The sequence below is a fragment of the Mesoplodon densirostris genome, chromosome 5, assembly GCF_025265405.1.
Source record: "Mesoplodon densirostris isolate mMesDen1 chromosome 5, mMesDen1 primary haplotype, whole genome shotgun sequence".
In the NCBI taxonomy this organism is placed as follows: domain Eukaryota; kingdom Metazoa; phylum Chordata; class Mammalia; order Artiodactyla; family Ziphiidae; genus Mesoplodon; species Mesoplodon densirostris.
The window spans coordinates 1,654,654-1,676,918 of NC_082665.1; the positions used below are offsets into that span (position 1 = coordinate 1,654,654).

The 22,265-nt window shown below is 59.0% G+C and overlaps 1 protein-coding gene across 1 annotated transcript; it reads left to right on the top strand.

The window, feature by feature from the left end:
* The first annotated feature begins 6,473 nt into the window (after positions 1-6,473).
* On the top strand, positions 6,474-21,847 carry ITGB2 (integrin subunit beta 2). Its single transcript, XM_060099694.1, has 15 exons — positions 6,474-6,534; positions 6,869-6,957; positions 9,651-9,831; positions 11,117-11,287; positions 11,523-11,764; positions 12,665-12,820; positions 13,585-13,680; positions 16,046-16,135; positions 16,936-17,076; positions 18,336-18,523; positions 18,607-18,851; positions 19,065-19,284; positions 19,479-19,681; positions 21,457-21,623; positions 21,785-21,847. The coding sequence occupies exons 1-15, from the start codon at positions 6,477-6,479 to the stop codon at positions 21,845-21,847; spliced, it is 2,310 nt and encodes a 769-aa protein (XP_059955677.1). The 5' UTR covers positions 6,474-6,476.
* Positions 21,848-22,265: the final 418 nt, after the last annotated feature.

The following is a 22,265-nucleotide window of genomic DNA, read 5'->3' on the forward strand; positions in this document are numbered from 1 at the left end:
CACAGAAGAAACATGGCCTATTTTGGTTATTTACATTTATTGTTTTCCCACTCAGCGACTTTTGACTGTAGAAATTGAGTTGCGAGCAGCCATTCACAGATTTTCATGCCATGTAGGTTCCACTGGGTGGGCCTCATGGGTGTTAAAAACAGTGTCCAGTTTGACAGCTAGACCAGGAATCTAGATATTTTGATTACAATACCCAATTATCAGCCAGAGCAACCTTTCCAAATGTTTGGTAACAAGCTGCATTTCTTCTTTTGTGAATTATCTGTTCACAAGATCCTTTTCTATGGGGTATTTGCCTTTTTGTTATTATTTCTAAAATCTCCTTGGACACAAAGATTATCATTCACCTTCTGCATGAGACAGATACTAAATATTTTCATCTATTCAATTTTTTTTTTTTTTTTTTTTTTTTTTTTTTTTGTGGTACGCGGGCCTCTCACTGTTGTGGCCTCTCCCATTGCAGAGCACAGGCTCTGGACGCGCAGGCTCAATGGCCATGGCCCATGGGCCTAGCTGCTCCGCAGCATGTGGGATCTTCCCGGACCGGGGCACGAACCCGTGTCCCCTGCATCGGCAGGCGGACTCTCAACCACTGCGCTACCAGGGAAGCCCCTATTCAATTTTTTATGTACAAAATTTGTTTTTAGAGCCTGTCTTCTTTTTATTTATTTAATTTATTCAAGTGTAGTTGATTTACCATGTTTCAGGTGTACAGCAAAATGATTCCGTTCCGTATGTATATATTCTTTTTCAGTTTCTTTTCCATTATAGGTTATTACAGATATCGAATATAGTTCCCTGTGCTATCCCTGTTGTTTATCTATTTTATACAGAATAGTGTGTATATGTTAATCCCAAACTCCTAATTTATCCCTCCCCCTTTTCCCCTTTTAAACCATAAATTTGTTTTCTATGTCTGTGAGTCTGTTTCTGTTTTGTAAATTAGTTCATTTGTATCAATTTTTAGATTCCACATGTAAGTGATATCATATGCTATTTGTCTTTCTTTGTCTGACTTACTTCAGTTAGTATAATAATTTCTAGGTCCATCCATGTTGCTGCAAATGGCATTATTTCATTCTTTTTTTATGGCTGAGTAGTGTTCCATTGTATATATGTACCACGTCTTCCTTATGCATTCCTCTGTTGATGGACACTTAGGCTGCTTCCATGTCTTGGCTATTGTGAATACTGCTGCTATGAACACTGGGGTGCATGTATCTTTTCGAATTAGAGTTTTTATCTTAGAGTCTATCTTCTTTTTTTTGATATTTATTTATTTGGCTGCACTGGGTCTTAGTTGCGGCATGCATGCAGGATCTAGTTCCCTGACCAGGGATCGAACCCAGGCCCCCTCTATTGGGAGCGCAGAGTCTTAACCACTAGACCACCAGGGAAGTCTGAGTCTATCTTCTTGGTATTTTCTCCCTTAGTTTTTACGTACAATGTCCTTAGTCTGAGATACACATTCTTCTATTCCTTTTATCATTTTATTTCCTAAACCTGGGTTCACGGGTCCCATGGTGTGAGGGGGCACTGCAGGGCGCGTGCCTTCCCGGGAACGTGCTCTGCCTGGTGCCTTTGAGGCCGGAGTGCCGCTGCTTACTTCCCTCCCCCCGGCCACGGGCCCGAGGGCCAGGGTCACACCGACTCTGTCCCCAAAGCTTCTGGATGCATTTTACAGGCCAGTGCACAGCTCACTGCTGCCTTGCCTCTTCCTTTCCTAAGCTCCCTGGCGACTGCCATACATGGTCTCTTCCAGATGACCCATTTTATTGCTTTTTCCAAAGAAACGATTTTTGATGTATTTATCAATTTTAGCTTTTTTGTTTGTTTTCGGATTCATCGACTTTTTCTGTTGTCTGTGTATTTCCCACCTCCCTTCCCTTATTTCCTGAGCTTTGTGGCTCTTTCTCTCACGTCTGAACTTTCCGTCCTGCACGTTTATCATTCCCTTCCGTCAGGCAGAAAAACATTTAGGGCCTCGGGCTTCTCTCTCCATCGGGGACCCGTTGAACAGAGAAAGTTGTGTGGTCTCTTTTCTGAAGTGTCTGTACATATAAATTTGATTTCCTCTTGGACTTAAGGGATATTGAGCAGAGTGTTTTAAAGGTTCTAATTAATATGTGTATGTTGGGGGGCATCTCATTTTATTCCATTTGGTCAGAAACTGTGGCCCTTAAAATTTCCACCATCAGCCTTCACGGGTGGTGAACGGAGCAGCAGTGAACATGTGCAGTGGATTCTCCTGGGGCCGAGAATGTGTGGGTTCAGAGAATACGTGGGTGGCCTCCTCCTCAATCCCCTCTGCCCTTGTCTTCTGATCTGTCTGGAAACTCCGTGACCTGGGGCGGGGCGGGGAGGGGTTCCAGCCCCCACTGGAATCCGCTTCTGTCCAATTCTTTTTCGTCTTTACATAAAGCAGAAACGACCACATCCTAACTTTGTCTTTTGGTTTAAAAAGGTTGATGCCTATTTTAGATCCATTGTCAGCACTGGCCTTTTTCTACGTGAAACAGCTTTGCACCCTCAGCTCCTGGGATGAATACCGCACCCCTGCCTTCCCCTCTTGTAACCTTTTCCTGACAGCATCTCTGTTCCTTGTCACACGCTGGCCGTGCCTCTTGGAAACCAGCACCAGGTGGTTTATGGTCTGACCTTGAACAGTCAAGGGCAGGCTCTGACGCGAAGTCCTGACGGTGGGTGAGTCCTGGGGCCCCGCAGGGCCTTGTCTGAGGGTCTGCACTTTGGCAAAGCTTTCGTGTTTTTGACAGCAAGCCTGATCTGACAACAGAGTACCCCGCCTCGGACCCTCCTCTGCCTCTTAAACTTTTCTTTTTTGATGTTTCCTCTTTCTCTTCTGTCTTTTACGAAATAGGGACTATGGGCTTTTGTGGAGTGCGTGGGATTTGGAAGGAATAGATCCTAGTTTTCTTCTGGTGTTCCCTGACGGACCCCGACACTCAGAGTTTTATTCATCGTGAAGGGTGATCTTCAAGGTGCCCGGGGCCCGCGGGGATGCGCCACTTCCTGCAGTTGTGCTCGGTCGCGCCAGCAACCCTCTGCCGGGCAGGGTCAAGCTCAGGGGTGGCTCTGACGCAAAGTCCTCACAGGCCCGCGGGGCCTTGGGTTTCTCAAGCCGCCTCGACTTGGGGTTTTGCACCTTGAGTCCTGGGGCGGGGCTGCCCTTAGATCTGGGGAGAGTGCAGCCTCGGGGCCGTCGGAGTGGCAGGGAGGGTGCCGCCGGTCTGGGCTCGGGTGGCCCAGCTGGAGCCCACGCCCTCCTCCCTGCTCTCGGACCAGCTGTCCCAGCCGAGTCTGAGTCAGGGCCTCACACTCACGAGGGCGGTCCGAGCCTGCCCTCCCCCAGAGCGGGCCCGGGCCCGCAAGCCCTTCCAGGCACGCAGAGGGAGCCAAGGCAGAGTATGCCGCTGGGGCAGCCAGGGACCCGGGCACGGGCACTGCTCTGTGCCGTCCAGGGGGCCGGGCCCCAGGACGACACCCAGAGGAGGCCTTGGTCTGTGAGGCCCCGCCATGCTGGTTGCGGCATCGGGGCCTCTGATGGGCAGTCCTGGCTGCCGGGCATGTCCGCTGGCACCCCTGCCCGGGGCCGAGAGGAGGGCTGGCTGCAGGCTCTTTGCTCCGAGCTCCCAGAGCCGCTGCGTGTGCGGGCGCCCTGCCCCCGAGGGGCCGTGGGCACTGGGGCTGGGACGGAGCCGGTCGCAGCAGGAGTCCCAGTGCTTAAGGGGGAAGAGAGAGCGGCCCCACCCCTCCCGTGGCCTGTGGGTCTTCTTGCCATAACCGAGGTGCTCCCCCCACCGCCTGGGAGGATGCTCCAGCTGTGAGCGGCCCCGGGTCCGCATCCTGCTGCTGCCAGGGCCTCGGCTTCCACAGGTGGGGACCGGACCGGGGTTTGCCTGCTGGTTGCTGTGACTGCTTGGGGTCCGTGGCCACAGGGACGGGCGTCGAGCTGCTTTTGGAGGGCCTTCCCCACCCCTGGCGGAACTGCCCCCCGCCGCCGGCTACGTGCACAGCTGGGGCGCCTGGGGCGGGGGCTCCGCGACCTCTACTGGGAGCAGCCTCTGACTCCGAAGTGGGATGCTATCCTGAGGCCGACTGGACCCGGCGGCGCCCAGGTCAGCCGGGGGGTCAGTGAGCACGCGCGGACCTCGCGGGGCGTCCGGCTGCGGAACGTTAGGGACCCTGGGGGCTCTGGGGCAACACGGGGCTTTCAGAAGTGGGTGCGCATGTTGTAAACCGAAAGCATCTTCCCAGCTCCCGCTCTGTGACCCCGGAAGCCAGAGCAGGGCGTGAGTTCTGCTTTTGACCTGAACAGGAAAGAAAAGGGAAGGGGTCTGTTCTGTTTTGACACTTCTAGCTCCTGGTTACAAGCTTGGTGGGGACCGGGGTGCGGGGTCACCCCCAAAACGACCGGAGAGTGGGGCTGGGCGGGACCTCTAAGCACTGGGTCCCCCCGTGAGACCCCCTGGGATCCTCCTCCACCCCAGAGCCCCTGGTACACATGCAGGGGTTATGCGAGGGCAGAGGCGAGGGCAGGACCCACCTCCAGGTGCACCCAGAGCCCACAGGCCATGGCAGAGGCCACCACGGCAGGGGCCACATCGTCTTCAACACAAGCGGGCCTTGGGTTGGAGCATCTGCCGGCACAGATTTGGGACCCTGAGCCCACCGTGCTGGCCCAGCACTGCCGAGCAGTGTGCTGGGGAGAGGAGCTGGCGTTTGCGGGTGTTCAGGGTGAGCCTGCTGACCCTGGTTTCGGATAAAACACCCCCCTTCCTGCCTGCTGCCTCTGGTTTGCTGGCGGCTCAGCACCCTCCCCGCTCTCTTGGCGTCAGATTAAAAGGCAGCAGCCCTCCAGGTTCTCACACGTGGGGGCTTGCGGGCCGACGAAGCGCTGCCACCCGTCCCGGAAGCTGGCCTGGAGGAGGTTTGCTGCTTTGGGCCCAGCCTGGGTCCCTCGAGGCACTTCCGGGGGAGGGTGGAGCTGCCCTCCTGGCCCCTGCGCAGCGGGTTTGAAGGTGCTGCTTCCACCTCCAAGACCTGGAGCCCCAGCGCCAGGCCTCCAGCCCGCCCCCATGCTCTTGCCTCTGGGAGCATCAGGACCAGCCGGTGATGGCCCAATATCCTGTCCACGCCTTACCCCAGGCCCAGCAGGTGTGGACGAAGAAGAGCTAAATAATGGTCGCCTAGAGCTCGTGGCCTTGGGCACAGCAAGTGATGGCTCTGCGGGCCCTTCTGTTGTCAGACAGCCCAAGTTCGAGTGCCTGATGCACAGTGAGGCCAAACAAACCGAAACAGCGGAGTCTGGAGCAGAGAAAGGTTTACTGCAGGGCCGAGCAGGGAGACGGGTGGCTCAGGCCCAGAAAACCCCGAGTTCCCCAAAGGGTTTCGGTAAAGGCCAGGTGAGGGAGGGGGGTCGCAGGGTGTGCGATCAGTTCGTGCACAGTTCTTTGATTGGCTGATGGCCGGGTAACCAGGCAGGGTCACAGAGGCTCACGTTATCAATCCTTAGGCTCCAGTAGGTGTGGGGGCTGCATGTTCATGGTCATCGTGCAATTAACTTCTTCCATTTGGTAGGGGGTTTAGCATCTGTAAAACAGCTTAGGATATGTGCATCAGATACCCTTAGCTAGGTACTTCAAGGAGGAACTAAAGATTCTGTGACTGCCGTACGGCTGATTTACTGTTTAAATTCTTACCAGTTCTCCTAGCCCAACTGCTACTTTTTTTTTTTTTTTTTTTCCCAACTGCTACTTTTGTCACGACGTGTTCACATCCTTTCAATTGTTAATTCTCCAGCCAGGCTTTTGTGACTCGGGAGGCCTGGGAGACTAAGCTTTTCTACGGACAAGAGGCAGGCAGAGGACATGGGGGGGAGGGGCCTGTCCCAGGCAGGACCCAGATGTCCTGCCTGATTACACATCCTCGCCCAGCGGGCAGCTGGCACAGTCCTGGCGCCGGTAGGTGCTCAGAGTTGGCTTCTCTTCCAAGTCCTGGTTCAGCCTCCTCCCAGGAGACCTGGGCCAGCCGAGTCTCTGCTCCAAGCTCAGCTCAATTCACTGAGGACTCGGGGCCACGAAGGCCACGCGGGGCCCTGACCCGGAGCGCACGGCACCTTGGGCACGCGTGTGTGCGCACATGCGTGGTGAGTGTGTACGTGTGCGTGTGAGCATGTGTGCGTGGGTCACTGTCAGGAGGCCCACCCCCTGCTGGTCCTCGGGGGCTGGGGGCTCGGCTGCACGGAGCGCACGCGGCCCTACGCAGCCCTCCTCTCCCGCTGGTCCGCACGGCCCCGTTGGGGGGGGTGTCAGGGAGACTGACCCGTGCTGGCTACGCCCCAGCGCTGAGCACCCCTTGGCAGCAGGGACGGCCCGCCCAGCGCTGCGTCTCTAGGCCCAGGGTCTGGGGTCCCAGGCCCTGTCACCGCCCCCTCCCCTCCACAGGACATGCTGCGCCAGCGCCCCCAGCTGCTGCTCCTGGGGGGCCTGCTTGCCCTCCGGTCCGGTGAGTCCCGCGGGGGTAGCTCCTCATGGGAGGAATGGGACCCGCCCTGGCACCCTCCTGCCCCGAGGTCCCCTGGTGGAGGCTTAGGAAGGGCCCTGCTCTGCCGCCCTCCTCCATTCCCCCACCCACTGTGGGGCCCAGCCTGCTGGAGGCCGCTTCCCCTGGGGCCCTGGTCTCCCCCCTCCCTTCTGGTCCTCCCGCTGCCCCTTGTTCTCCACCACCCCGTTCACACCCCCGGTCCATTACCGCTGTCCCTGGAGGGCCTGCTCTCTCTGGGGGGGTCGGCCAGTGCCTGCCACAGGCTACGCCCACCAGCCTGTCTCCTCTCCCCCAGTCCTCTCCCAGGAGTGCACCAACTACAAGGTCAGCACCTGCCGGGACTGCATCAAGTCAGGGCCTGGCTGCGCCTGGTGCCAGAAGCTGGTAAGAGCCTCACTGAATGCTGTCAGCCACCCTGAGGGTCCTCACGCCTGGCCTGCCCTTCCCCCCTTCCCTCCTCCTGGGCTGGACCCCCTTCTCTGCCTCTGAAACTGCTGGCCTCCAGGAGCTTCACCACTCTGCTTTCTAGTGGGGCAGGAGCAGCCCAGGGACACAGTGCTGTCAGAGAGACAGACAGGCAGACACAGCATGTCCCCAGGCAGCCTGGCAGAGGCAGATCGGAGAGTGAAGCCGCTGGGTCTGGACAGGTGCAGCCCGAGCCCCAGAGGCAGGAGCCCTGGCCAGAGACAAGGCAGAGATGCTTGCAGCAGGAAGGCAGCTGCTACCACCCGCCCGTGTGCCCCGCTCTCCACTCCCAGCACACGGAGGACTGGGGCAGTTCCCTGCTGGAAACCTAACTCTGCTGTCCTTAGTTACTTCACATTTTACTTGTGAGACCCTCTGGGAAGAAAGGCAAAGGCCCAAGACGGCCAGGCCGGGGGGGTAGCGCCACCTCCTCCTGGGGAGGACCCCTTCCCTAGGGACCCCCAGATCCTGACCACGCCCTCCTCATGGGGGTCCCTGAGTTTCTGACGCCACAGGTCTGTTTGGAAACACACACATGCACACATATTATTTTCTTTCTCAGTCGTTTGAGGGTAGGTTGCAGACACAAACCCCTTTGTCCCTTAATATTTCCAGGGACTTTGCCGAGAACAAGGTACTCAGTTACAAAACCACAATGCATTTATCAAAGATTGGAAATTTAACACGGTACTTTACTCTGATCAAATTTACACACCTTGTGCACATTTTGCCAATTGTTCCCATAATGTCTTTGATATCATCCCCCCCTTCTCCCCCTACTCCGCACCCGCCCCACTGGTCAATATTATAATCTAGGACCACACATTGCATTCAAATGTCTCTTTATCTCCTGGAATCTGGAACATTCATCAGCTTTCTTTGTCTTTCACATCCTTGACATTTCTGAGGAGTTCACGACAGCAGTTTTGCAGAATGCCCCTCATATGGGTTTGTCTGGCCTTCCCTCTGATTCAGCCCAGGGTGTGTGCTTTGGCAGGAGCACCATGCAAGGCTCCTGTTGTCACTTCGTCCTGATATTGGGGGTGCAGCCTGGACCACTTAGCTGAGGTGGCATCTGCCAGGCTCTCCACCATTTCCCTTTTGCAATAGTAAGTAATTTGTGGGGAGATACTCCGAGGCCAGGAAATACTCTGCTTCCCATCAGGCTTACACCCACTAACTTGAGCATCTGTTGGTGTTGGGTGCCTGAATCAGTTCTCACTGGAATGGTTGCAAAATGGTGACATTCCTGTTCATTACTCCTTCTAATGGCTTCTAATGTAAGGAGGAATGTTTCCTTCCCCCAATCTCCCTCTCTCTGTCTCTCTCATCGGTGTGAACCTGTAGATGTTTATTTTATTCAGTAGCTTATAAGCTATCACTTTCATTTTGTCATTTTGAAGCTCGAATTGTTCCCCGTTTGGCCTTTGGGAGCCCCCAGGCCGGCCCTGTGTCCTGTTAGCACGCCCCAGCATCACTTCCTGAGCTCTCTTACTCTCTGGGATGGGCAGAGTTCCAGGCCCGTCTGCACTTGCCTCGCCCCCACTGGGGACTCAGACATTTCTCTGAGGGTTCCTGGTTCCCCTTCATGAGAAGCCAGGTTCCCAACATCCGCAATACATTTCCCCATTTTCTTAATCCTACGATTCACAGAAAGTGGTTACAGAGTTGCTACCCACACCACTGCAGGGGGCAGATCGGGTGTGGTCTGTATTGTCTCCTCTTGTTGGGGTGCGGTCATAGTCCCGGTTTAAAAAGTCCCTCCTCAGGTTGAATTCCTCCCTTCCCCTTCCTGAGTTTATCATATGCATTTGAAATGCAGTCAGGTTCAATTGTTTCCGAGTGGATTCCATTTTAGGGGTTTCTTCCCTCTCCATTCCTGTTAATTTTCTTTCTCGAGTACTTAAAGCATTAATAGGGTTCCAAAAGCGAGGACAGTTCAGAGGCAGCTCAGGAAGCACCGCCCCCCTGCTGGCCCCGCCCAGGCACTGGGCACGCCCCCTGCACCTGCCTGGTCTCCTGCCTGCGGTTGCTCGAGGAAGCCGAGAGCAGGACCCTCCGAATGCGGCCGCTTCTCTCTCCCTGCCGTGTCCACATCCAGGGGGCCTTCGTGGGGGCACAGTGGTCACGAGGGAAGACCCAGGACCCCCACGCTCCCCTTCGGCCTGTTTCCTTCTGAGCTGCCTGGCCCAGAGCCCTGGCCTGTATTCCGAGTCCGCGTGGTGCCTGGGGGCTAACACGTGGGCCAAGAGGGGGCGCTCGCGTCCCCTTGGGAGGGAACCACTCCCTCCTTCGTCGGGTGCTGCTGACGTTGCCCAAGGGCCTGAAAAACCGGGGCCAGATGCTCCGTGGGCCGCGGAGAGTCCCCGTGGCTCCACCTGGGGCAGGAGCCGTAGGATCCTGAGTCGCCTCTGCCCGCTCGCGGGCTCTCCTGGGCTGCGGAGCCTCGGGAAGAGGCCCTCTGGAGGCCGCCCAGCCCCTGCCTCGTCCCGCTGCCACGGGGACTCCTGACCTGAATCCGGTGCAGATGAGGGGGTCAGCTTCGCACAGCACCCACAGTGTGGGCTCCCATCTTTTCTCTGCCCCTGATCCCTGACCCCTGGCTCCCCCAGAACTTCACGGGGCAAGGGGAGCCTGACTCCGCTCGCTGTGACACGTGGGAGCACCTGCTGTCAAAGGGCTGTGTGACGGATGACATCACGGACCCCAGGAGCCACGCCACGACCCAGGAGGACCAGGTGGGGGGCCAGAAGCAGCTGTCCCCACAGAAAGTGACGCTCTACCTGAGACCAGGTAGGTTTGGCCTCGGCTGGGGGTGAGCCAGCCCCTGATGGCCGCATATCCATGTGTCCAGGTCAGACAGCCAGGTGGGCTGGGCGAGGCCCTGGGACTGCTGGGAACCAGTCTGAGCTCTTCTCTCTGCCCAGGGGAGGATGCCCCCAAGAACCCCATCTGCGGCTCGTGTCTAGTCTCTCTCTCTCTTTTTTTTTTTTTTTTTTTTTTGCGGTATGCTGGCCTCTCAGTGTTGTGGCCTCTCCCGTTGCGGAGCACAGGCTCCGGACGCGCAGGCTCAGCGGCCATGGCTCATGGACCCAGCCGCTCCGTGGCATGTGGGATCTTCCCGGACCAGGGCACGAACCCGTGTCCCCTGCATCGGCAGGCAGACTCTCAACCACTGCGCCACCAGGGAAGCACCCTAGTGTCTCTTTTAACCCTGAGTTCTGTGTCCTTTTTAAAAGGGAGAACAAACCATCTGGAAAGCACTCATTTGTCCCACTCTCAGAAGGCCAGGTACTCTTGGCAAAGTAAAGGCTCTGACAAGTCCTGCAGCCAAGGAACCCCAGTAACCATTTAAATCAGTGTTGCCCACCTGACTTGACCACGGACCCAGGTTCAGGACATAGCTCCCTGTTAGCGCTCCGAGAAAGGCCCTTCAGGAAGGCGGCGCGGTGGAGCAGTGGGGGGACGTGGCGGGCGGGCCTGGGCAGGGCTGGGGCGGCCACACGTGGGAGCTGGTGCTGGAAGGTGGGCCAGGCAGAGGGGACTCGATTTGGAGCTCGGTTCCTCACGTCTGTGTCCAGCACCAGCTGTGTGCTAGGCACCGTCCTGGGAGCTGGGGACACAGGCTATTCGTATTGACAGATAGACAAGTAATTACAGGCACAGGTGGTGATTAAGATGAGGAAGAGCGGAGGCCAGCGGGATGTGACTGAGGAGGGGGGGTATCCCCAGGGTGGCCAGGGAGCCCGTGCTGGGACGGGACGGATCTGCTTGCTGGCTGGTGGTAGAGAAGGCCTTGCCGGGGAGATTGAGGGAGATCCAGGTGGATCTGAATTTCAACAATGCCAGATAAACAACGAACACTTTTCAGTATCTCTGTGCCCAAATAGTCTTCTATTTGGGAATGTGCTCTTTATCTGAAATTCGAATCTGAGTAGGCGCCCTGCATCTTACCTGCAGGCCTCAGAGAGTGGGGAAGTCATGAGGGTCCTGAGGCCTGCAGGGGGCACCAGTGCCCCCGAGCCCCGCTAGATGCGGTGGCGTGCCTTCACTCTCCCGCAATCCCCACATCCCGCAGGTCAGGCGGCTGTGTTCAACGTGACCTTCCAGCGGGCCAAGGGCTACCCCATCGACCTGTACTACCTGATGGACCTCTCCTACTCCATGCTGGACGACCTCATCAACGTCAAGAAGCTGGGGGGCGACCTACTCCGGGCCCTCAACGAGATCACTGAGTCCGGCCGCATCGGTGAGCTGCCCGCTCCCTCCTCCCCTGAGCCCCGGCCAGCCTGCTGCCTGCACACCCCCCAGGCCCCCACCCTGGGCACCTCTGTGCCCCCACGTCCCGAGGGCAGGGCACCAGGGCTCCAGACCTAGTGTCCCTGGGTGCAACCCCCCAAGTGCCACCTTGCTTCCTCCCCCCCCCCCACCGCCCTCTGGCATGAGGTGGGGAAGCCGGGGCTCACAGCCCGCCCGACCCCTAGGCTTCGGATCCTTCGTGGACAAGACGGTGCTCCCCTTCGTCAACACGCACCCCGAGAAGCTGCGGAACCCGTGCCCCAACAAGGAGAAGGAGTGCCAGGCCCCGTTCGCCTTTAGGCACGTGCTGAGGCTCACCAACAACTCGAACCAGTTCCAGACAGAGGTCGGGAAGCAGCTGATCTCGGGAAACCTGGACGCCCCCGAGGGCGGGCTGGACGCCATGATGCAGGTCGCTGCATGCCCGGTGAGGCCCCTGCCTGCCCTGATTTCTCCAGACCTGGGGGCCTCCGTCACGACACCCACAGATTCCACTATTAGCTTGCGACCCTGTGCAAATCTTTTGAAGCCTAAATACAAGGAAATGATCCCATTAAGCAAGACCCCTGAGCTACCTAACCCTGGCGGTTCCTGCAGTAGAATCACCCCTACTTCCAGTGCCCCTCAAGGAACAGAGGGTGTCCTGGCCAGGCTCCCCGACAGTTATGTGGCTTAAGTGTTGGTGCCGGCCATCCCCTGCCCGCTGCTGACCCCTTGCCACGTGGTCCTGTCCCGCTGCTGTATTGTGATGTGTTGCAACACATCGACCCGTGTTTAGCCACGCAGTCCTGCCACCTTCACAGACCGGACCCCGGTCCTCCAGCCTCTCTGGTCCCTGGGTGCAGCATCCCGCATCGCAGACACACACTTTCATTTCTGTGTGATGTCACGGTTCATGATGCGCCTGTGCCCTGGCTCTGGCAACCCCCTCATCACGGTGTCCGTGGGTTCCTCCCTCTGTGTTTGCAGTGCTTTTCCCTGAGATAAACATTTCCAAGTATTTTTTCTTCTTTGGGAGTATCCCCTTAGGAGGTGGTCCCAGGTCTGAGCTGACTGGGCCACAGAGTGTGCAAATGTAAACGTGCATTCCTGTCCCTTCGGTGTCCCACACATTCACCTGGGCATCTGGGAGGTTGTCGTCCCACAGACACTTCTCGAGCTCCCCTGGGCGCTGGGTCCTGTCTCTGGTCCTCCTGCTCCCAAGAAAACCCAGGAGTGGGGGGCACACAGCCCTGAGGCCAACACAGCAAGCTCTGCCTTGGCTCCCCCAGTCTGTGGGTCCCCGCTGCGGAAGCTGAGGCAGGTCACCCTGCCCTCTCCTTGTCAGGAGGAAATCGGCTGGCGCAACGTCACCAGGCTGCTGGTGTTTGCCACGGATGATGGCTTCCACTTTGCGGGAGACGGGAAGCTGGGCGCCATCCTGACTCCCAACGACGGCCGCTGCCACCTGGAGGACAACGTGTACAAAAGCAGCAATGAATTCGTGAGTGCGGTGTCTTGGGGGGCGGAGTGGGGAGGTAGGCTCACTCCCAGCCCCGGGTCCAGAGGGGTGGGGAGGGGCCCTCGCTCTGGGGGCAGCACTTTAATGGCACCAAGAGATCAGAATTCTCTGGTCCAGGGCTGCTGTGCAATGATGCTCAGCACCCTGGAATCATAAACCCCCGGCACTGCAGAGGACTTTAGAGATGTGACCCTTGGGGTCCTCCACCTGCAGCCTCCAGACTCGAGGTGGGTGTTGGTGGCAGCTCTCGGGCCCACCTACTGGGACAGGACAGATGTGACATCTGAGGCTCCACTGAGCCTCTGCCTGAAATTGCGCATGTCATGAGGTTGTGAAAATAGGTGCCACAGTGCTGGGAGCAGCGTCTGAGATGCCACCCCCAGGAGAAGTCAGAGGCGTCTCCCCAGTGCCCCACAGTGCGGACACCGCAAAATGCTGCTCACTCTTCTCCACTTTGAGTGTCTGGGAGCGGTTATTCGCCACTGGATTTCTTTTTTAGCGCATTGATCAGGAAGCACTTCTCAGCTTTTAATATTTTCTTGAGCGTATTTCAATATTGTCAGTTTTCCTCCTAATCCCATTATCTCACGCGTTTGCGAACATCATTGGGAACGGCCCCATCACAGCAGGAGGCAGGCGGAGCCTCTGCGCCCTGGGCCGTCACTTCTGCCAACAGGAGCGGACAGGCAGCCTGGATGGCTTGTCCCCAGCCTTGGGAGCCATCTGACCGGGGGTCCCCTCTCTAGGACTACCCATCAGTGGGCCAGCTGGCGCACAAACTGGCAGAAAGCAACATCCAGCCCATCTTTGCTGTGACCAAGAGAATGGTGGAAACGTACGAGGTAGGTGGGCTTGAGCAATCTGGCAGGACAAGGTGTCGCAACTGAATGGTGACAAAATCCAGGGTGACCACAGCCTGAGTTCTGCTTCCGTGCTGGGTGCGTGGGCTGTGGCCACGCGGGTGGCCCCGAGTTTCGGGGAGTGACCGCTGCTGCTGAGGAGCTGAGGCTTCTTTAGGCCACATGACAGTGAGAAGTCCTTGTACTTCAGTGATCATGGTTTTGCCTCAACGAAACCCTTTGGGTCTGCAGACCCCATTCTTCACGTCAGGGAGAGTTCCTTGTCTTGTGTCCACATACGTTTGCACGTCAACACTGTGCGTGCAGTGTAAGGTGTACACAGGAGGCTCTGGAACCCCCAGCGCACAGCTCAGTGTCGCGAGGAAAACACCCTCAGAACCAGCAGGCGCGCGGGCCCCCCAGCAGCTGTGACAGCTCTTCCTTCCCGGCTCAGGAGACCTGGGTCTGTCCTGACTTTTCTGAATTGCTGTTCTTACTAAAGTTTTCTGTGCCGTGGAATTCTCGTGGGGAATTTTCTTTTGTCTTAGAGCGTTTTTCATCCGTCCTCCCTTCTCCCAGTCACGGTGGGGCTGTTTTACTTGCTGTGCTTTCATCTGCCGGGCTCAGCGCGGTGGCCTCTGGCTGCGATGGGCTGGGAGCGCCTCCTGGCCCCTCCCCTTCCCTAAGTCCTGGTCCCCTTCCTGCTGAGGCCTGTGGCGTGCTGTGCCTGTGTGGGGCGTTGGCCAGTGGGGCCAGCCGCGCCTGCCATGAGCGTTCCCAGACCCCAGACTGGGGACAGGTTGCAGGGGATGCCGAGGGAGGAGGGGCAGGTGTCCGGAAGACCCCCCGGGGGCTGGCAGTGGGAGCTGGCCAAGCCACAAGGACAGCAAGGCTGGTGGCCGGGGGCCGCTGAGAGACCAGCCGCCCACACGAGTTGCCCGAGCGCTGGCAAGTCAGGGCCTCACAGCTGCCGTGTCCCCGACCGTATTACGGGATGTAACAGTCTCCTCCTCACCAGGTGGTGGCAGGTCCCAGTAATTTGCTATTAGGTGCAGGAGTCGTGTCCCAGAAGGCAGTGCGGTGATGGGGTAGAAGCTGGAGACGGGAGCCTCGGACCCCAGACCCTGCTCCCCGACAGCAGGGACAAGGCCCTGGGCAGGTCACAGGCCCTTCTGAGCCTTAGCTTCCTGACCCCATTCCCGGGGCTCCTAGGGAGGGGGCGTCGAGGAGGCCCGAGTGTGTATGGGCAGCTTACGCTGGACCCTCTTCAGTACGTGTTTCTGCACCGAATGGAGAGCGGGTGGCCAGGAGGGCTCTCCGAGCCCTGGCGGGGTCCCGAGGCAGAGGAGGAGGGGAGAGGGTGGCAGAGGGCAGAGGTGGGGTGGCCAGGCTGTGTGTCCTCGTGAGGTTTGTGGAGGAGACTGGACTCCATTCTGGGGCGTCACAGCAGGGCTTTGTGGCAGGGACGTGACCCACCCTTGGTTCTGCAAGATAAAGTGATGGTGCAATTTCCCGTGAAAGATGGGCTAAGCTAACGGTGGCAGGGGACACAGATGTTCCCTGGAGGCTGCCCCAGGCTTGTCTGCATGACCCCGGGCTCCGGCCTGCCCACCCCAGAGGTGCCGCTGGACCAGCTGGCCCCGCCTGCCAGAGCCATCTGTCACAATGTTATTTAACACAGCCATTATGAAAGTTCAATTATGTCAACGCACACGCTCAGAACACATCGCTTCCTGATCTTTTGCCACATTTCATGATTACCTGTGCCCTTGGGTTGTTTGTGCCCATCACATCTGCGTGATGCGGTGGCATCTTTTTTTTTAATAGACTTTATTTATTTATTTATTTTATTTGGCTGCGTCAGACCTTGAGGCACGTGGGATCTTTCGTTGCAGCGTGGGCTCTCTAGTTGTGGCGCGCGGGCTTAGTTGCCCCGTGGCGTGTGGGATCTTAGTTCCCCGACCAGGGAGTGAACCCGTGTCCCCTGCATTGGGAGGCAGATTCTTAACCCCTGGACCACCGGGGAAGTCCCTGGGGTGGCATCTAACCATGGCGAGGCACATCTTCCCAGCTCTGCCTTCAATGCTGGGAAATCAACCAGGGTGGAGTATTTCTACCGAGGAAATCGGCAAACGCTGCAATTCACGGTGTTTTCCTTCCTGAGAGCCAGTGGTTAAACGTTTGCCTGCACAACACTTGACTACGTGCTGTCTTAACTAAGTACAGTAAGAAATCGGGGGCAGGGTTGTCTGAGCCATCTCACAAGCAGGAAGGAAACCCTCTGGGGTGTTATTACAAAACTGGGTGGATGCTGAGGTGTCCTGGTACCAGGGTTCCGGCCACGCCCACCTGTCTTCTTCCCTGACAGAAGCTCACGGAGATCATCCCCAAGTCTGCAGTCGGGGAGCTGTCAGACGATTCCAGCAACGTAGTCCAGCTTATTAAGAACGCCTACAACGTAAGTGCCCCCTGGGTAGTCAGCCAAGACGCCGCCCCGCTGCAGGCCAACGGGAGGATGGTCTGGAGAGGAGAGCCCCTGCGTTCTGGGGGCCATCCTCAGGCACTTCCCCAGGCCCTCCGTGCCTTCCCTGGGACACAAGCATCAGGCCCTCTTCCAGCCAAAGGGTCTGCTGGCCTCGCGAGCATAGCTCGCTGGGAGCACCCAGTAAGCGCTGATGACGCTGCATTGAGTCAGAGCCCCACTGAGGCAGCTCCGTTTGCTGCTCGTACCCTCTTGGAGCCCTAGCCGCCCCCCACCCCGAGCAGGCCCTGCCAAACTCCACATGCTGCCTGTGGGGGGCTCTGTCTTTGCACCGATGATGCCACCTTCAGTGAGTGGCTCATTCACCTCTCTGTGTGTCTCTCTCTCTCTGTCTCTCTCTGTCTCTGTTTCTCTGTCTCTCTTCCTGTCTGACGGTCTGTCTCGCTCTCTCTCATTCACTTAGACAGTTTTTCCAGCTCCCACCCTGTGCCAGGCACTGGGGTTTCAGTGGTGGGTGGACGGTCAAGCTCCCGTTCTTGCAGGGCTATGACCTGTCTCGACGTCTGTCCCTTCCACTGGCCTGTCTCGGGGGGCGTGGCATGGGTAACCCACCCGTAACCAGCGGCATGGGGTGCAGGACCCGGCACCCATGGAGCTCTCAGTGGACACACGGGTGGAGGGAGGGGGATGAGAGGCGTGCCAGCCATCGGCTGGGAAGGGGCGGGAAGGGTCGGGGACAGCGGGATGAGCCTGATCATGATGCTCTTTGCCCACAGAAACTGTCCTCCAGAGTGTTTCTGGATCACAACACCCTCCCTGACACCCTGAAAGTCACCTACGACTCCTTCTGCAGTAACGGGGTATTGAAGGTGGACCAGCCCAGAGGGGACTGCGACGGCGTCCAGATCAACGTGCCGGTGAGGCTCCCTCCCGGCCTCTGGAAGGGGCTCCCCCAGGGACAGCGAGGGCGGGTGCACCCCGGCACACGGCTTCACAGGGACCAGCAAGAGGTGGGGTCCAGTCCACCGCGGGTCCAGTTCCTTCCCTTGAAAATCCACACACACTGTTCGCGGCCTGGTGTACACCGACCGCCGCGAGGACAGCAGCGCCCCCGGGGGGGCAGATGCCGGGTACAGCGCCACCCGCCTAAGAAGGGCGTTCCTTCTACACGGGGCCATCTGCTTTGATTTGATTTTCTTGATTTTTGTGTTTTTGTTTTTTGACAAACACATTAAAGTAGAGGCCACACAAATGATCATAAACAGGCACTGAGTTATTTCCCTGATATTTTAAATTTGTCGTGACCAGAACAATTAAACTTTTCCTTTCTCCAGCTGTGAATTAATATTCAGCAAAATACTTGCTTTTACTTCTAAACGACATCGGAATTCTTTCAACTATGTGACTTACTAAATGTGTGTGACCTTTTAGTGAAATGTATCCCCCTCATACTGGGTGATCCATATAGGAATTTATTCAGTCTTGTGACTGATTGATTACTTCCCTGATGTTTCTGCTCTGTCTTAACATATGGCTTGGAGATTCACTTACATTGATTTGCAGTGAGGCTTGCCGTGGACAAGCCGGTGCTCCCTGAAGCTCAGTGCTGGCTGAGCAGCAGTGCTGTGTGAGTGGCAGGGACTTCGCCCGGCCCGCTCGGTTCCCCTTGGGCATTCAGGGTCAGAATACAACCCCACTTGCAGAACTTAGGACTTCCTGTGTGATTTTGGCATCTTAGCCTCCAGGCTTCAGGACAAAATACATGGAGAAAATATACATCATTTACAAAGTCACTCTAAAATTCTTTAAAAGTATTCTAAAGACATCCCTGCCCAAGTCCAGGCCACCAGAGGATGGTGGGTGGGGGAGCTGCGGGAGGGCTGGGGGGCATGTTCCAGCATCTCTGACTCTGAGTTTCCAACTCTTATCCTCTCTTCCCTCATCTCCCCTCCCAAGTCCTGGAGCCACCTGGAGTGTCCATGTCCTTCCCTCCCCCCACCGACATGCACTCCCCTGGGGGTCCAGCAGAGGCGGTCCCCTCCATGCTTGGGAGCCCAGGACGCTGACCCTCACCCTGCTAGGCCGTGCCCTTGTCCACGCTGCCCAGGGAGGAAATGGGAGCAGGGTTGTGTGCCCGGCGTCCAATGTTCACCTGAGCCCTGCTTTCCCACTACAGATCACCTTCCAGGTGAAGGTCACAGCCACAGAGTGCATCCAGGAGCAGTCATTCGTCATCCGGGCGCTGGGCTTCACGGACATGGTGACTGTGCGGGTCCTCCCCCAGTGCCAGTGCCGGTGCCGGGACGCGGGCCAGGACCACAGCCTCTGCGGCGGCAGGGGCTCCATGGAGTGCGGAGTCTGCAGGTGAGGCCGCGGCCCCGCCCCCCGTGCAGGCGCGCTGCGGCAGAGCCCGTTTGGGAGGGCCCTGACCTCACATCCCTCTGCAGGTGCGACGCCGGCTACATGGGGAAGCACTGCGAGTGCCAGACGCAGGGCCGGAGCAGCCAGGAGCTGGAGGGAAGCTGCCGGAAGGACAACAGCTCCATCATCTGCTCGGGGCTGGGGGACTGCATCTGCGGGCAGTGCGTGTGCCACACGAGCGATGTGCCCAACAAGAAGATCTACGGCCAGTTCTGCGAGTGTGACAACATCAACTGCGAGCGCTACGACGGCCAAGTGTGCGGGGGCGAGAGTGAGCGCGGGGGACAAGCCAACTGGCGGAGCCTCCGCCGCCCCTGGGGAGGGGGGCGGGGCTCGGGCTGGGGTTCGGGCGGGGCTGAGTCTGCGGGGGGCCGAGAGTGAGCGCGGGGGACAAACCAACTGGCGGAGCCTCCGCCGCCCCTGGGACGGGGTGGGGGGCGGGTTCGGACGGGGCTCAGTCTGCGGGGGGGCCCCTGTCTTCCAGAGCGAGGGCTCTGCTTCTGCGGCACCTGCAGGTGCCAGCACGGCTACGAGGGTTCGGCGTGCCAGTGCCTCAAGTCTACGAAGGGCTGCCTCAGCCTGGATGGCGTCGAGTGCAGCGGCCGCGGCCGGTGCCGCTGCAACGTGTGCCAGTGCGACCCCGGCTACCAGCCGCCCCTGTGCCTCGAGTGCCCGGGCTGCCCCGCGCCCTGCGCTCGCTACGCGTGAGTGTCCCGCCGCCCCGCCCGCCTCGCGCCTCCGCGCCCGGGAGAACCGCCGTCCGGCCGGACCCGGGGCGCGGGACGCTGGGGACGGCCCTCCCCCGACTGCCCTGCACGGCCCCGAAGCTCCGGGTGGCCCGAGCCCCGCGCCGCGCGGACACCCGGGACCCCGCGGTCACGCCGCGCCTCGCCCACAGCAACTGCGCCGAGTGCCTGAAGTTCGAGCAGGGCCCCTTCGCCAAGAACTGCAGCGCAGCGTGCGGGGAGACGAAGCTGCTGCCCAAGCCACTGCCCGGCCGCACGTGCAAGGAGCGCGACTCCGAGGGCTGCTGGATGACCTACACCCTGTTGCAGCGCGAGGGGCGAGACAGATACGACGTGCACGTGAACGACACGCGCGGTGAGCCCGGGCGGGTGGAGTCAGGACCGGGTCCTCGCGCCGCTCAGCCCGCGCGCCGTGCGCTCTGCTCTGGGGCGGCCGGCTGTCCCGCAGGGGCGCTGTCTGGAGCGCTGGCGCTGAGCGCGGCCTGGAACGCAAGCCCCGAGAGCCGGCCCGGGGGACCATGGGGGCCGCCGGACCCACATCCGGCCCTGGCCCTGGAGGGGCCCGCGGAGCCGGAGCCGGCTTCCCCAGGTGCTGCGGCCCGCCCGCCGCCCTGCTCGCCGGGGACCCAGAGGCTGACTCTGTCTTCATAGGTTCCCGGGACACGGGGTGGGGACACATGAACCTGTTCCCAGGGGCAAAGACACCGGCGGGGCGTGTCTCAGAGATCAGAAGGTCTCTCTGAGGAGGACACTTGCAGCTGAGATCAGGGGATGAGAGGGCCAGAGGTGCTGGGCTGGGCTCTTACTGGGCCCCTGTGAGTCCGGGGGCGGGGGTGGGGTGGGAGGGGTTGGGCTTATGTCTCTTCCCAGACACACCGGAGGGCTGCCAGCCGGCTTTCAGAGGAGTGAGCTGTGCTCTCACAGGCCGGGTGCAGACCTGGGAAAGGCCACTGCCCAGTCCGGGCACTGAGCAGGGCTGGGTTGGGGTCCTGGGGGCGACGTGGACAGAGCCTACCCTTGGATGGAGCTCTGGGCGGGATCGGGAGGGAGGGCAACAAGTGGGGACGGAGGGTAGGTCAGTGTCGAGGAGGTAGGTTGAGTGGACAATGACAAAGTGTGTGTGGAACGTGGGGACTTAGAGTACCACACCCACGAGGGGATGGGCTTGAGGGTTACATCAGCAGCACGCGGAGCCGTGTGGACATACCAGCTCTCGGTACCCCCGCCCCTTGACTGCTCAGAGAGGCTGCGGGGATGGGGCACAGGCTGCAAGGCCGGCCTCTCGGGTGACCGCAGCAGACGTGGGACAGCAGTCCACCCCGGGGTCATTGCAGGACTGAGACCTGCTCCCAGCTCCCCTCCCCACGACAGGACCCCCAGGAAGGCAGGTAGGGCCCAAGCCCTTTGTTACCGGGGCGGCAGAGCCCAGCCTGCTGGTGCAGGCAGCTCTCCCTGGGCGGGCGTTTTAACAGGCACGTGTGGGGTCAGGTCTGGTTTTGTGCGCGCTGGCTAAGTTGTTCCACTTTTGTGAGGACATGGAGGCTCCCTGGAGAGGCCAGGATGGTGCGGGGGGAGTGCCCGCAAACCCCAGTGCCCACGAGCCAGGCAAACGGGCTCACACTGAACACTGCCTTGGTCAGGGGCCGCGTAGGCGTGCTGCATCCTAGAGCCTCCCCCTCCCCCAAGCTCAGCAGGAGGCTGGGTGCAGCCCCTCGGGCACTGGGACCCCACCCCCCTCATTCCCAAGGCTGCTGCCATTGGTTCTCCTGGGGAAGCCTTTATGAGGAGAGCACCCATCCCTAAACTCTGATCCAGCGTGGGTTAGGTTAGGTTCCAGTGATTGGGTCATTGGCTGTCCAAGTGGGAGGCCAGTGTCCGGCCCTGGTTACTTACTGGCCACCACGGCCCCCCTTCCTTCTCCATGAACAAAGGGCCTCTCAAGTTCATTTGGAACCACAGGGCCTGGCCTTGTGCCCAGCTCTGCACCCTCCCTGGCTGGGGGCTGGGGCTGGGGCCGGGGCCAGGGCCAGTTTGCTCACTACCTGTCGCTGAGAGCCAGCAGTGGGGCCCCGACACCGTGCAGGGACGGGGCGGGCCTGACGCCCCCGTGTGTGTGCCTCCTTGCCTTAGAGTGCGTGAAGGGCCCCAACATCGCCGCCATTGTGGGGAGCACCGTGGCCGGAGTCGTGCTCGTCGGCATCCTGCTGCTGGGCATCTGGAAGGTCCTGACCCACCTGAGTGACCTCAGGGAGTACAAGCGCTTCGAGAAGGAGAAGCTCAAGTCCCAGTGGAATAACGTGAGTGGCTCCGGGCCCCCGCAAAGGCGCACCTCCCACCCTCTCCACCGAGGGCATGCCCACGGGAGTGCGAGCCTGCCTCACCCCACCCTCGCAGCTCGTCCCCAGAGCCCAGCGCCTTCCTCCCTGCGCTGACAAGTCACGCTTGCTTTTCTCACCAGGATAACCCCCTTTTCAAGAGCGCCACCACGACAGTCATGAACCCTAAGTTTGCTGAGAGTTAGGACTGCTTGGTGAAGACAGGGCCTCCTGCACCGCCCAGGTGGGAGCACCCCACGCCACGTCCGCTCCAGCAGGCTGACTGTGACCCCGTCGCCCGGTGGACTTGGGTGACGACACTTGACAGCTTCACCACTAACTGAAAATCCACCGTTTTTCCTGCCCCCAGAATGACAGATGGCGGCCAGATAATTCTAGGGACTCATCGGAAGGGCCAGCCTCCCCCTTCTAATATGAGTGACTTTTGATAGCAACCTGAAGAAGGAATTGCTCGCGTCCTGTAAGGTTAGACACGTGTTGTCCTTTGTAAAAATTAGCACAGCAGTCTGGTGAAAGGTGGTACAGATTTATTTATATGTGAACTTCTCAGGGTGTAAAATTACATCCCATTGATCATGCTGCCCCCAATCACGTGTACAGAAA